Below are 15,836 nucleotides of genomic sequence, written 5' to 3'. Positions count from 1 at the left end.
GTACCAGAGGGGACTCTCAGGGACGCTTCACACTAATCTCCCACGTGGGCAACAGCGTGGTGGACTATGTCATCACAGACGCAGACCCAGCAGACATAGGTGTGTCTCAGGGGTGACTATGAGAGCATCTGTCAGGCCACAACCAGATTCTGCTGTACATGAGATCCACTGACAAGCCCCTCACACAGCAGCCCCGCCAGATTGGTCTCTAGAACCTGCCACCATCCTTTAAATGGGCCAGTCACCGGGCCACCGAATACACCAACGCGGCTAACCGACCCGAAATCAAGGAACTGCTCTCAAACTTCTATATGAGCTCCTACCAGCCAGACCAACAAGGGGTCACCCGAGCAGTGAAGGACTTCACTAACATCCTGTACACCACAGCAGAACTAGCAGGCCTGAAACAGACAAAGCCCAAGAGACCGACTAACAAACAGTCTCACAAATGGTTTGACAACGACTGCAAGGCTCTACGCCGTTCTCTAAGGGCAGTCTCCAACCAGAAACACAGAGACCCCAACAACAGAGAGACGAGGGAAGCCTACAACAATCTATGCAAGCAATACAAAGGCACCCTCAGAGAGAAGAAACAGAGTACCTCTCCTACAAAATAGAGCAACTCGAGGACTCCCTCCAGGACAGCTCATTCTGGGAGACCTGGCACCATATGGGCACAAATCCCAAGAAAAACTCCCTCCACATCCAAAATGGCAATATCTGGCTCAACTACTTCAGAGGTCTCTACAAAAACATCCCAGAAGAAGAACTTAACCCCAGAACAGCATCAGATAATCACCAAACTGAGGGACATGGAGAAAGTCATCAAAGACTTCCAGAACCCTCTGGACTCACCAATCACCATAAAAGACATGCAGGAAAGAATTGCGCTGCTGAAAGGCAAAAAGGCCAGTGGCCCTGACGGCATCCTAGCAGAGATGATCAAATTCAGCACTTCAGCAATACACGTGGCACTGGCAAAGCTATTCACCCTCGTGCTCAATGTAGGACACTTCTCCCCCAAGACTGGAACAAAGGCCTCATAACCCCCATCTACAAGAATGGGGACCAATACGACCCCAACAACTACAGAGGTATCTGCGTCAGCAGCACGCTGGGGAAACTGTTCAACAGCATCATCAATAACAGAATCCTCACCTTCCTCACACAACACCGGGTCCTCAGCAAGAGCCAAGCAGGGTTCATGCCAAACCACCGCACCACAGACCATATCTACACCCTGCACAGCCTCATCAAGACGCACATCCACAACACCAGAAGAGGCAAGATATTTGCCTGCTTCGTGGACTTTGAGAAGGCGTTTGATTCAGTATGGCACCCAGGCCTGCTCCTAAAACTCCTAGAGAGTGGAATAGGAGTAAACGTATGACTGAGTGACGTCTGAGTGACGCCTACAGCAGCTGCCTTGGACCCTAAAGCATTGGGTATTACGAGCTTCTTGAGTGTTGTGTTATTACACAACCTCCCCAGGTGAGGGGGCATTTGTCCCTATGAAAATAGCCCATTATTGAAACTTATTACACGAGGATCCGCTCGGTGTGGTCTCTTTTCTTCTCTTTTAAGAACGTATGACGTCATCAAGAGTTCCTACACCGGAAACCAGTGCAGTGTGAAGGTGAATGGGAAAAGGACAGCATACTTCCAACAGGCCCGAGGGGTTAGACAAGGCTGTAGCCTGAGCCCAACGCTCTTCAACATCTACATCAATGAATTGGCTACAGCCCTAGAGGTCTCACGAACCCCAGGCCTCACCCTGAACAATTGGGAGGTGAAGTTCCTGCTATACGCCGACAACCTCCTACTCCTGACCTCCACCGAGAGACCTCCAAGAAAGCCTGTCAGTGCTGGAAAAATTCAGTACCACATGGGCCCTTCCCATCAACCAGAAGAAGACCAAAGTCATGGTATTTCAGAAGAAGGGTCACAACAAAGCCCCCACCCCACAATTCACACTGAACGGTTCCACACTGGAGAAAAACAACAGCTACACCTACCTGGGGCTGGAGCTCAGCCAATCAGGAAGCTTCAAAGCAGCAATAGAAACCCTGAAAGCAAAAGCCTGCAGAACCTTCTACGCCATCAGAAGACAACTGTACCACCTGTACAATCAATCAATCAATCAATCTCTGCTGGTAGCTCAGCTTAAAGGGATTCTACCATTAAACTACTTTTTTTTCTAATTACCACGTCGGAATAGCCTTAAGAAAGACTATTCGTCTCCTGTCTTTAGACGTGGTCTCCGCCACGCCGTTCCGTAGAAATACCGGTTTTAACCGGTATGCAAATGAGCTCTCCGCAGCAATGAGGGCGGGCCCCAGCGCTGAAAGGCCGATGAGCGCATCCCCATTGCTGCCCATGAGCTCTTTCCTGCGCCGCCTCCTTCTTCTGCAGTAACTCCGCCTCTTCTGGCTTCTCTTGCTCTTGTAGTTCGAAACAGGAGCATAGAGAGGCCACCCCAAAATGGCTGCCAGCCGGCTCCTGTATTGAACTGCAAGAGCAGCTACCCCAAAATGGCCGCCGGCCAGGTTTTTTGGAGTGGAAAGTGTGCAGTTGATAGGCTGTGATGGTGGGGTAAAACTGTGACTTGGGCTTGTTAGATGCCCCCAGGCATGCTTTCCCAGATGCATTGCAGAGGTGTTGGCATCATTTCCTGGGGTGTCATAGTGGACTTGGTGACCCTCCTGAGTCGAATGGTGGCTTCCCCTGAAACTAAGTATTTTTCCCCATAGACTATAATGGGGTTCGATATTCGATCGAATAGTCGAATATTGAGCGGCTATTCGTAACAAATAATGAATATCGAATATTTTACTGTTCGCTCATCTCTATTATTTATATTTACAGTACAGACCAAAATTGAGACACACCTCATTCAAAGAATTTTTCTGTATTTTCATGACTGAAAATTGTAGATTCACACTGAAGGCATCAAAACTATGAATTAATACATAACAAAAAAGTTTGAAACAACTGAAAATATGTCTTATATTCTAGATTCTTCAAAGTAGCCACCTTTTGCTTTGATTACTGCTTTGCACTCTTGGTATTATGCAGTATATCTATAATATATACCCGCGACTTCGTCTGCGGTGATTGTAGAAGTGTGTAAATTGAGTCGTGGGTGAAATTTACGATCGGGTTTACGTGGCGTTAACGTGGCGTAAAAATAAGCACCAAATGAGCACCGCGTTACGCTGTGTGAATGGACTCTTACACGTGTTTTTGTAGACGTGTATTTTCAGCAAATACATGGGCGTTTAGTGGGTGTGAAGGAGAGCAGGGGGTGCGCTGAATAATGCAATGCATTGCAATAGTAATGTATTGCAATGCATTGCCTAATAGTGTGAGTGTATGCAGGCGTAATGTTTAGTTCAGTTAGTAGAGTGGGGGATTTCGGAGGCGGGGATAGGTAATGTGTGTGTTTCACAGTATTGTGTTTTTTTATTATTTTTTTTTATTTTAATGCTAATGAGGTTTCAGGCTGCATCCAGCAGCTTACAAAACAATACTGTTGTACACCAGCAGGGGGTGCCCTAAACAATGCAATGCATTGCAATCGTAATGTATTGGTATGTATTGCATAATCATGCCAGTGCTATTGCAGGCTACGTAGCATAGCCTGCAGCAACCTGGACACACTGAGCTGTGTGTGAGGCGTGGGAGAGCTAGCGGCTGCTATAGGAACCTTTGCGGCGGCAGCCTCGGCCAGTGTAGGCGGTGAAGATGAGCAGGAGGATGCCTCCGCGCAGCAAGGGACAGACGGGAGCCGCGGGACAGGTAAGAGAAGGCGATGGAGGACACAAAGTTGGCAGGAACCGAAGACATGACGGGGGTAGCGCAGTGTATGCACGATTGTGTAAGGGAAGGGCTATGGCGGGTGTACGGCTACCGGCCACCTGGCAGATGGAAAGTGCCGGCATGCGCCGTAGTACAAGGGGGTATGGCAGCCGAGAGCAGAGGCAGTGTTGAGCGGTAGTGTGCAAGGAAGCGTCGGCTATGGCGGCCGGTTGCCGTAGGAACATCAGTGGTATGGGCCATAGCAAGGGGGGGGTGAAGTGAGGCGCAAGTGACTGTGAGGTGTGTTTGCGGAGGAGAAGTGGAAGGATAGGGCACTGAGGGAGAGGGGTAAGGTTATGATAGAGCGTAAGGTGTTGGCACAGCAGAGTAGAGAGGGCAAAGGTCCTGGCAGTGTTAGAGTGGTACGTGAACTTACCAGTGTCGGGCTGGTGGATGGATCGTGCAGAGGAAACAAGCAGGGAGGTGATAGCGGCGTCGGGTACTGTTGCGGGCTGGAGGCAGGATTTTGTGTGCTGCGGCCTAAGGTGGAGGCGCAAAATGGTGGCGTGCTAGTAACACATTGTTTATGTGCAAAGTGCGCATGCTCCTGTGAAGCTAGTGGAGTAGTGTAGTAACGGGATTAGCTCAGGGATTGCTGGATTTGCAGACCTGATGATCTAGTTATGTCTTGTGTGTCTTTTGTGAGTATCATGTCATGGTTGCTGACTTAGTATAACATGGGAAATATGCAAATCTGTTTTCCAGGATGTAATTAGGAAAACAATGCCTCTGCTTGCTGCCCTCTAGGGACAGCCCCCTTAAAAATCATGCATGACTTTTTCAACAAGCCTAAGGGAGGGTTCACACGGAGTAACATGCCACGTGAGCTTTTGTGGGCCGTATATGCGGAGTTATTTTGCGGCCGCAAAATAGCGCCGCATATACGATCCACGCTCCCATTGAAATCATTGGGAGCGTATACGGCCCGCAAAAGCTCACGCTGCGTCTACGTGCCACATCACGTGGCACGTTACTCCGTGTGAACCCTCCCTAATGCTATGATGCAAGATTTAGCCAAACAAGTAAATCTATTCCAAAAAGAACAGAATCTCAGCTGTGGACAGCGCTGTTTCGATCTGGTTGGATCTCATCAGCACAGCGTAGGGAAAACTAGTTTGGCTGAGATGAGAGACTTATAAACCAGGTTCTGGGAATATCATCACTCCTTGAGGATAGAGAATCTTTGCAGGCATATGGAGACTTACAAAGTCATTTTTGCTGCACTGGGAGATTATGGGAAATATACAAATCTGTTTTCCAGGATGTAATTAGGAAAACAATGCCTCTGCTTGCACAAACTGCCAGGTCTGCCATGCTTCATACAGCATCACCTTTTATCAGAGAGGACTCTGATCACGGGCATTTAGCCACTCAGATGCCGTGGTCAAATGTGACCATGGCATCTGAGTGGTCACTTTCACTTTCTCTTTCTTCCCGGTAATGGGACGGCTTCCCCCACAGCGCATTCGTGGGAGACGTCCTGTTACTATAGCAGCCTCAAGCCTTCTGAAGGTTTTCAGCGCTGCCATAGTATTGTTTCTACTGAAACCTGCGTGCGGCTGGCTTCGATATTTAGGGGGCATTCACACAGAGCAATGTGGTGCTGATTTTGCCAGGATAATGCAAGGCAGAATCAGCGCTGATAAAAAAGACTCGCATTCACTTCAATGGGTTCCATTTAATGCGCATAACACATTGAAAATGGAACCCATTGAAGTGAATGCGAGTCTTTTTATCAGCGCTGATTCTGCCGCGAGTTATCGTGGCAGAATCAGTACCACATTACTCTGCCTTAGGTTGCATTTTGCGATCGCAAAATAACACGGCGTATACGATCATAACGCCCATTGAAATCAATGGGAGCTTTTACGGCGTGCAAACTCTCACACGCCGTATACGTGCCAGATAACGCGGCACGTTACATCGTGTGAACGCACCCTTAGAAGTAAAAACCAAAAACACGAAAATGAAAAATGTCTGCGTCTCCTAAGGGAGACTGGTAGCATACTCCACAATGCATTGCTGTACACTACATATAAGAAAAGTGTGTGCAGTTAAAATTCTCTAGTAATATCTCTGTGTTGATTATTTTCTCTCTGTTCTTTTCCGTATTTTGGTCTTTATGTTCAAGATAAGCAGCAGTGAATATTCAGCTAGGTATGAATTTTCTCCTTTGGTGAAAAAATGTTTTCTTTTAAAGGCTGGATCTGCTGACCTGCCGATCTAGTTATGTCTCAAATGTATTACCGTATGTACTAGCGTATAAGCTGACCTGAATATAAGCTGAGGCCCCTAATTTTACCACAAAAAAACTGGGAAAACTTATTGACTCGAGTATAAGCCAAGGGGGGAAATGCAGCAGCTACTGGAAAATTTCAAAAATTAAAATGGCCGGAATTTTTGGGTTCTACTCGGTACTCAGCCTGGCTGAATATAGCATATCTCAAGTGCTCCTATTAATCCCTTCCCGATGGCATAGGAGCATTATAGATACCGGGCACTTTGAGACACAGGGTACTTTACAGGCCACAAGAAAATGGCCGCTTACACATCCGCAGTAGGCTGTGCCCAAGACCTACAAGTTTCAAAGCCAGCGCCGGAAGAAGACACAGGAAGAAGATAAGACGTCTAAAAGTAGGGGACAAATAGCCTTTCTTAAAGAGGACCTTTCATCTGATTGGGCACAGGCAGTTCTAAATACTGCTGGAAAGCTGACAGTGCACTGAATTCAGCACACTGTCGGCTTTCCCGATCTGTGCCCTGTGTAAAGCGCTATGGGTCCCGGTACCGTAGCGCTTTACAGTCAGAAGGGCGTTTCTGACATTTAGCCAGGGACGCCCTTCTGCCCAGCAGCGCCTATCGCGCTGTACTGTGGAGCGGGGAGGAACCTCCCTCTGCTCACACAGCTCGTCCATAGACGAGTATTGTCAGAAACGCCCTTCTGACTATAAAGCGCTACGGTACCCGGACCGATAGCGCTTTACCCGGGGCACAGATCGGGAAAGCCGATAGTGCGCTGAATTCAGCGCACTGTCAGCTTTCCAGCAGTACATAGAACTGCCTGTGCCCAATCTGATGAAAGGTCCTCTTTAAGGCTATTCTGATGTGTTGGGACTTCATGCACCAAAATTTCAGCTAAGCTGTTAGGTGTAAAGAGAGATTTGACAAATTTATCAAACAACATCAGACACTTTGATAAAACTGGCACAGTTTAAGACTGTCTAGTCTTAAGCTTACACTATCTAAACCTTACAGTATTAGTAAGTCTGGCAACTACAGACTTTCCTTAGCAACACTCAGAACAATGGTAAAGAGAGACTTGACATTTAATTTAGTAACCAAGCGTGTTGTACACTACATGTAAGGGCCCAGTTCACATCTGCGTTTGGGGAGTCCACTTGGGAACCCCCCCCCTTCCTAATGGAAACCTATACGCATAAAAAAAAAAAAAGTTACCTAAGGAAACCTGCTGACCCCCGCCCCCCCATACTATAATGGTGTCCGTATGGTTTCTGCACGAAACATGCATAGAGAAAAGTGCTGCACAAATCCCCAGGTGGACTCCCCAAACTGAAATCCATACGCAGATGTGAACCGGGCCTAAGAAAAGTGCTTGTAGTCAAAATTCTCTAGTAGAATCTCTACCTATGTAGATAATTTTTCTTCTGTTTTATTTTCGTCCTTTTATGTCTAAGATAAGCAAAAAGGAAAAGCCATGAATATTCAACCAGGTATGTCTTTTCATATTTTCTCCCTTAACAAAAATATTTGTTTTCAAAGCAGGGTGTCCTGATCTAGTTATATGTCTGAAATGTATTATAGTGAGTGTTCTGTCAGCCTTGATTTATTATGAAACAGTAACATTACAACTTTCTAGACTTCATAGTGAAGAAAGAGCAGAGATTTCAACGGTTAAATGAAAAGTTATACTGAATCGACTCCCACAAATTATATTTATAGATCTCAATTTGCTCAGCTCCTCCTGCTTTATAAAATGATGCCTGCAAATTACACTATATTTTGATGGTGACCGGTTATCATTTGTTAAGTAGTTATTATTATTTATTATTTATTATTATTGTTTATATAGCGCCATTAATTCCATGGTGCTTTACATTTGGGGTTTACATACAGTACACAAAATATACACGTAGATATAATACTAACAAAGGCCGACTGGCACAGTGGGGTAGAGGGCCCTGCCCGCAAGGGCTTACAATCTATGAGGGAAGGGGGATAGAGACAGAAGGTGAGGGGAGAGACTGTGGCAGTGTGGTGACCGTAGTGTTATTGGAGGTTGTATGCCTTCCTGAATAGGTGAGTCTTCAGGGCCTTCTTGAAGCCTGTGATTGTGGGGGTCAGTGTTATGTGTCTTGGTAAGGAGTTCCAGAGTATGGGGGAGGCACGGGAGAAATCTTGGAGACGATTGTTTGAGGTGCGGATGAGAGCAGAGTGGAGTAGGAGATCATTGGAGGATCTGAGGTTACGTGTAGGCAGGTAGCAGGAGATTAGTTTGGAGATATATGGAGGGGACAGGTTGTGGATCGCTTTGTATAGTTAGTAGCTTGAACTCAATTTGCTGGGCTATGGGTAGCCAGTGGAGGGACTGGCAGAGGGGAGCAGCTGATGAAGATCGGAGTGTGAGGTGAATTAAGCGAGCAGTGCAGTTTAAGGTGGACTGGAGGGGGGCGAGGGTGTTTGCTGGGAGTCCATGGAGAAGGGTGTTGCAGTAATCTAAGCGGGAGATTGAGGGCCTGGCCGAGCATCTTCGTAGTTTCAGGGGTGAGGAAGGAGCAGGTTCGATGGATGTTCTTGAGTTGGAGGTGGCAGGAAGTGTTGAGGGTTTCAACGTGTGCCTTGAAGGATAGTTCGGGGTCCAGTGTTATCCCAAGGCATCCAGCCCGTGGGACAGGGGTAAGTGTGGTTCCGTTAACTTTGATAGATGGGTCAGGTGGAAGGGCCATACGGGATGGAGTGAAGATGATGAACTCCGTTTTCTCCATGTTGAGTTTGAAAAAGCTGGAGGAGAGGAAGGAGGCTACAGCTGCTAAACAATCTGGAACTCTGTTCATTTTTCTTATGATTTATAGAACAAATGCCCAATGTTGCTGTTGAAAAAACTTATAAGCTAAAAATTAAGATAAAGATAAGATTAAAATAAACTAATAAGCTTAACCCCTTCCCGACATGCGCCGTAATAGTACGGCGCGTGTCGGGTCTGTAACTATGGCGACCGCCCGGGAGCCGGGCGGCCGTCATAGCCGCTGGGTGTCTACTGCTTTAAGCAGTAGACAACCGGCTCTAATGCCTCCGATCGGTCCGGGGACCGTTCGGAGGCATTAACCCCTCCGGCGCTGCTGTCAAAGGCGCCGGAGGCGCCATCTTCCCGGCGGCGCATGGGCGCCGCCATTTTGGCAAGGATCGCCGGCTCCTGGAGCATGCTCCAGGGCCGACCCCCCCCGTTGCCATGACAGCCGGGAGCCTTGTTAAGGGCTCCCAGCCAGTCTGCAAATTCTCTCTTTTGCAGGCTGGTGTATACAGCCTGCAAAAGAGATGATGATTTTTTGCAATGCATTGCAATGCATTAGTGATCAGACCCCCTGGGGTTCAACACCCCTAGGGGGTCTAATAAATGCAAAAAAAAAATAAAAAAAAAAAGTAAAAAAAAATATAAAAAGTATTAAAAGTTCAAATCACCCCCCTTTCCCTAGAACACATATAAAAGTAGTTAAAAACTGTGAAACATATACATGTTAGGTATCCCCGCGTCCGAAATCGCCCGCTCTACAAATCTATAAAAATATTTTTCCTGTTCGGTAAACGCCGTAGCAGGAAAAATAGTCAAAAGTGCCAAACCGCCGTTTTTTCACTGTTTTAATTCTGATAAAAATTTGAATAAAAAGTGATCAAAGCAATAACATTTCCCGAAAATGGTAGAACTAAAAAGTACACCCGGCCCCGCAAAAAAAGACGCCCTATGCATCCCCGTACACCTATGTATAAAAAAGTTACGGCCGTCGGAATATGGCGACTTTTAGAAAAAAAATTTAACACCGTTTTGGAATTTATTTTAGGGGTCAAAATGTAAATAAAACCATATAAATTTGGTATCCCTGGAACCGTACCGAAACACAGAATATAGGGGACATGTTATTTTGGCTGCACAGTGAACGCCGTAAAACCAAAGCCCGTAAGAAAGTCGCAGAAATGCATTTTTTCTTCAAATCCACCCCATTCTGAATTTTTTTCCTGCTTCCCAGTACATTATATAGAATAATTAATGGTGGCATCATGAAGAAAAAATTGTCCCGCAAAAATTAAGACCTCATATGACTCTGGGAGCGGAGAAATAAAAAAGTTATGGGGTTTAGAAGGAGGGGAGTCAAAAACGAAAAACGAAAATCAAAAAATGCCATCAGCGGGAAGGGGTTAAATACATTACATGTTTCCAACTGGTGTTTTAAATATACTGCAGTGTGCATGTCCACCTACTTAGTTGAATGCTGGTGTAAGCGTTCATGCTTTTTCACTCTCCCTGTAGCTAGGTTTTTGCTCTGGTAACTACTGAGCAGCCAGTAGAAATACCTTTTTGCCCTGCTTGTTAGGGAGGAACCATGCTTTTGCAGTAACATGACAGTAGCTGAAAAGTCTCCTTGTGCAAAGGAAGTAAGGCTAGGTTCACATCTGCATTTCTCTCCACTGAGCTCCTCGGGTGTGGTGACGGCTACTTGTCTTCCAGGAGATCTAGCTTGCCAGCGTCGTCAAAGCCTGTGTCTGAGCGGTGGTGTTGACCAGCTACTCCATGGGGTTCTCCTCTCTTTCAAACAGACAGTTTCTTCTGGCCACCTTGCCTTCTTCCTCTGCTCAAGTGGCTACCTTTCTTCGGGCTGTCTCTACACTTTAGTGGCAGGGCGTAATTTTTCAAATCCCCACTTTAGAATGTTTCCAGGGTTTTCATTCCAACCTGTTCAGTTTCCAAGAAAGAGGGCTCTCTTCACCCCATCCTGGACCTGAAGGGGCTCAATATGGGTTCCTTGCACTCAGTGGTGGCATCCCCGGAGACCTGCGAATTCCTATTGTCCATCAACATCCTTGATGCTTACCTCCACATCCTCATTGTGCTGTACCGACAGCGCTTCCTTTGTTATGTGATGGGTGTACGTCATTTCTAGTTTGTCGGGCTGGCCTCCACCCCACCCCACCCCCCGCCCTTCCAAATACTTTCAAAGCTTATGGCATCCCTCATGACCATCCTCCTCTCCAGAGGAGTTGCCATGGTTTCATAATTGGACAACCACCTGGTAAAAGCTCAATCCAAGATGGACAAGCTTACGGATCACCTTGGATCTCCTTCCCTAGTCCAGCTGGCTCGTCGACAAGGAAATGGCCTGTCTTGTACTTCATCAGCATGGAGTTCCTGGGCATGGTCCTTGTCACACACCATGGCAAGATTCTCCACCAGATGTCCAAGATCCTGTCCCTCCGATCCGGTGTTTCCTGCCTTTGGAAAAATGCTCTGTGCGCTCTTCAGTTCTTCATGTGGGCTGTGCACTTTTGCTCGGTTCCACTTCTATCCTCTGCATCCAACCTCAACTGCCTGATTCTCCTGCATCTTTGGGTTCACCTAGAGCTTCTTTGGTGGCTCTTCTCCCCAGGAATCTTCTAGGGGAAGTCCTTTCTTCTCCTCTGCTGGGAGATGATCTCCGACACCAGTCTTTCGAGCTGTGATTCCTTGGTCGGAGTTCCGCCTTCTGCATTTGTGCCTTCCTCTTTTTCTTCTACTTCAAATTCTCAGCAAACTGAAGATCAAGAGTGTTTCAGCCATCCTGGTGGCTTCATATTGGCCCTGTCGGGTCTGAAACACGGATCTCATGTTCTTGCTGGTGGACGCTCCTTTCCCTCTGCAAGTCGACCTTCTGTATCAAGGACTGCTGTTTGAACCCACCTTACCTTAACTGTGTTTAACCGTGTGGCTGTTGAAGCCTAATTTCTGAGGCGTCGCAGATTTAGGAGACTGTTATCTTGACCATTCTCCAGGCCCGGAACACCATTCGGCAAAGATCTTTCCGCCACGTCCAAAAGCAGCACAACACGTGGGGTAATCCTGCCTCTGTGTGCTGTTTTAAGACAGGTGGAATATTTAATTAACATATTCATTAACCCCACCCTATAAGAGGTAAGAGGAATCTCCTCCCCTTTTTTTTTTTTTTCTGTCCTGTGTGCAGGACGGGTGGAAGGAGGTTGCTCTTACCTCCTTACTCTTTTTGTTTGCTTACCTTTTTCTTTTTTTCCTCCGCTGCCAGACCGGCTCCACTCCTGCGTGTCCCCTCCAGATGGCTGGCCGCCTCATAGTATAGCCTGCGGCCTGCCGTGTCCTGTACGTCCTCTGGGTGCGCGCACGTCGGGCCATACTTTGCGCGTGCGCAGTGGGGCTGGAATGCTAGCTGTTACTGCACCGGCATCCGGCTAGGGTATTGCGGGTCCCCCTTCCCCCTCTTCCGATAACTCTGGGGGGTGGGGGTGTTACTTTCCTCCCTGCGGACACACACACAAAAACAAAAATGAATGATGGAAACATAGTTTCAGTTTCTAGGGAGGGGACAATTTGCCCCTCCCTTTCCTTTTCCCCTGGGTATTTAAACTCTGCAAAATCAGAGCTCCAGTGCTTGCTCTGCATTAGGACCAAGATCTGCTGCTTCAAAGCTCCGTTGCCTTGTAGCATTCATTTCACTTTGAAATATAGGCTACGTTTTGCGATATCTCCACCACGGTACTATCTGCACCCTAGCAAGGCTATGGTATTTATTTCTTGATGCTCAGTATTCTATTTTATTTTTCAAATGTCTTCTTCTTCCTCCAAAGGGGATGGAGCTCCCAGAAGGAAGAGTTTCTCTAAGCACAGGCATCTCGCCTGCAAAGATTGTGACATCCCTCTTCCTGACGGTTGTGATTATGACAGATGCAGTCAGTGTCGGGCTTCTCTACCAGAAGAACCCTCTATGTGTGACATGGTAGCATGAGTGAAGGAATTTGTAACAGACTCCATGCGTGGCAATGTTCTCGCCACCTTGGATCTCAAGGACGCTTACCTCCATATTCCAATATTTCCTTCCCACAGGAAATATCTGAGAATAGCTGTTCTATTAGAAGGTCGACTTTTCCATCTCCAGTTTGCAGCCCTGCCATTCGTTATTACTTCAGCGCCTTACACCAATTGCCTCATATAGACGGTTATGCTATACCCATCCCAACCGCATAGTGCCGGTAGCACTGGGTGGGTTTATGTAACACATGTGTCAGTGAGCAGCTCATTGTGGATCATCATGCTTTTGCATAACTTTATAACTGTCTGTAGATCCTAGCCTGTCGGAGTATAAAATATATGGGGATGGGATTTATACCCCAGGCCTGACATAGCAATCCCAACATATCACGGTGGAGTAACTAATAGTCTCAGCTTAATAGATGGTTAATCATTGGGTTACATTGTTACACAGTAGCTTGCTGGACTTTCGTGCAGGCTTCCCTGTTAGAAATTAACCCTGTTTATTTTTTGCACAGGAATAAAATTTATTTATTTTTGATACATCATATACCAGGGAGACCACAGGAAGGAATAGAATATGTGGCAATTGGTGTAGTTCAATGTACTGAGGATTAGTGCATCCCTTATAAGATCTCTCTCTGCACAATACCAATGTTTAGTTAAGAGAGGACGGAATTTCTGGAGTGCACTTTTTCCAATTTTTTAACTCTTCTTTATCACTTATAATATAGGGTAGTTTTTAGAAAATAATCAATAAAAGTTGAGTTTTATCTATATCAGAGTTTATTTTGGACATTCAATCTATAGATTTTTTTTTCTCTGTACTTTTCTCCTGGGCAGAAAGAAATCTCTCACATCTCATGGCGGTTCACATCAAGGGGTCCTTGAATGTGCTGGCGGACCCGTTAAGTCGAAGCCTGACTGTCTCAGGTGAATGGACCCTGAACAAGATTTTTCATCTGATCACCGAGATGTGGGGAGTTCCAGAGGTGGACCTGATGGCCACCAAGTACAATGCCAAGGTGGAGAAATTTTGTTCCCTCAGGCGGATGAACCCTTGGCTGTGGACGCCTTGTTGATTCCATGGAGGTTAATGCTGGCATACATATTCCCTCCGCTTTCCATGATACCAAGGGTATTGATGAAAGTCTGACAGGAGCAAGTGTCGGTGATGGCAATCATACTGTTTTGGCCAAAGGGGGCTTGGTTTACCCAACTCATTCAGATGAGTCAAGGGATATATTGGAGGCTACCGCCACAGCACAACCTGGTCACTCAAGGCACCAGAGTATGCCAAGGTCTCGAGGTTCAACTTGACAGCCTGGAAGTTGACCGGTCCATACCTGGACTAGAAGAATTTTCCTCAGCTGTCCAGAGCTCATTCCAAAGCTCCTACTACCAACCAGGCTTATCTCAGGGTCTTCAATATCTTCAAGTCCTGGTGTGTGGACAAACAGGTGTCCCATGACAACCCCTCCATACAGTCTTTGTTGGAGTTCTTGCAAGATGGCTTGGATAGAGTTCTCACACCTGCCACACTTAAAAGTCCATGTGGCTGCCTTGTCCGCCTGTCTAAACAGGCGCCTAGCTCAGGATATTTTTATATCTCGGTTCCTCAAGGGAGCAAGTAGGTTAAGACCGTCCATAAGATCTCCAGTTCCACAATGGGACCTTTCTACTGTTTTAGTGGTTTGAAGTAGACTTGAAGTTTGTGTCTTTGAAAGTGGCTTCCCTTTTAGCAACTACATCAGCCAAACGTGTGGGTGAATTACAGGCTCTCTCAGCCCATGAACCCTGCACAGCCTTTTTTTCTGATCGCGTGCAATTAAGATTTTTGCCTGGATTTTTGCCTAAGGTCCCTTTCTACGCCAATCTAAATCAGGTTATCTCCTTACCATTGTTTTTTCCCTCTCCCGAGGAGGAGAAGTGGCACACCCTGGATGTGGTTAGATGCTTACGCATCTACTTAGAGCGTACCAGAGGGTTTAGGAAAGAGGAGAACCTTTTAGTTTATTTTTTGGAACGATCCAAGGGGCTTAAAGCCTCAAAACCCACACTAGCCAGGTGGATTAAGGAGGCAATACGGCTTTCATTCATTTATCAGGGGCTTACTCCCCCAGATTTTGTTAAGGCCCACTCTACTAGGGCAATGTCTACCTCCTGGGCGGAAAAGCACTTGGTTTCTCTGGAACATATATGTTCTGCTGCTACCTGACAGTGCCAGTCCACTTTTGTCAAACACTATCGCTTAGACCTTCAAAGGTCAAAGGCTACTGCCTTCGGCCAATCCATCTTATCTTCTGTATGCCGAGGGGGCCCTCCCTAGGGGATATCTCGCTACATCCCCACGTGTTGTGCGTGGGGCAATAGTTTATATAGATAACCTGTTTTCCCTTAGTCCAAACAGCAGCACAAGACTTCCCTCCCTATTTTTTCTTTTACTTTATAACTAATACAAGGGGGAGGAGGTTCCTTTTACCTCTTATAGGGGAGGTTAATTATTATGTTAATTAAATATTCCACCTGTCCTAGAACAGCACACAGGGGCAGGATTACCCCACGTGTTGTGCTGCTGTTTGGACTAAGGGAAAACAGGTTATCTACATAACCAACGAATCATTGCACATGGTAGGCCTACAAACGAGTGTGAGAGTAATGTCTTTCTCCCCCTCTTCTTTTCTCTTCCTAGGATCCTGGATTTTTTTCAAGGACTTGGTCTTTCTACATTTAAGGGGCAGGTTTCTTCCCTTTCTATTCTTTTTCCAAAGATTCTGGCCTTCCAACTTCAGGTGAAGACCTTCCTGTAAGGAGGGCACACTGTGCTCCTTCCGTTTGTTTTCCCATGGGGTCTTAATCTCATCCTTGATGTGCTTCACTCTCCCCCCTTCCTTCTTGAGCCGTCACATGAAATCTCCCTTCGCCTTCTGTCCTG

At 46.6% G+C, this 15,836-nt stretch overlaps 1 protein-coding gene across 7 annotated transcripts in view; it reads left to right on the top strand.

The window, feature by feature from the left end:
- Positions 1-15,836, top strand: part of LOC142200564 (uncharacterized) — a 129,971-nt gene that overhangs the window by 52,540 nt on the left and 61,595 nt on the right. For 6 of the 7 annotated variants that reach the window (XM_075271008.1, XM_075271005.1, XM_075271006.1 and 3 more), the window contains one exon: positions 7,554-7,589. The exons of the other annotated variant lie outside the window; for it this stretch is intronic. In XM_075271008.1, the coding sequence (XP_075127109.1) occupies positions 7,554-7,589 (36 nt within the window). The remainder of the gene's footprint in view (positions 1-7,553; positions 7,590-15,836) is intronic. 7 annotated transcript variants of the gene reach the window in all.

Source organism: Leptodactylus fuscus, chromosome 4, assembly GCF_031893055.1.
Source record: "Leptodactylus fuscus isolate aLepFus1 chromosome 4, aLepFus1.hap2, whole genome shotgun sequence".
Classification (NCBI taxonomy): Eukaryota; Metazoa; Chordata; class Amphibia; order Anura; family Leptodactylidae; genus Leptodactylus; species Leptodactylus fuscus.
The sequence above is the reverse complement of the archived record's forward strand: the minus strand, read 5'-3'. Positions and strand labels throughout refer to the sequence as shown.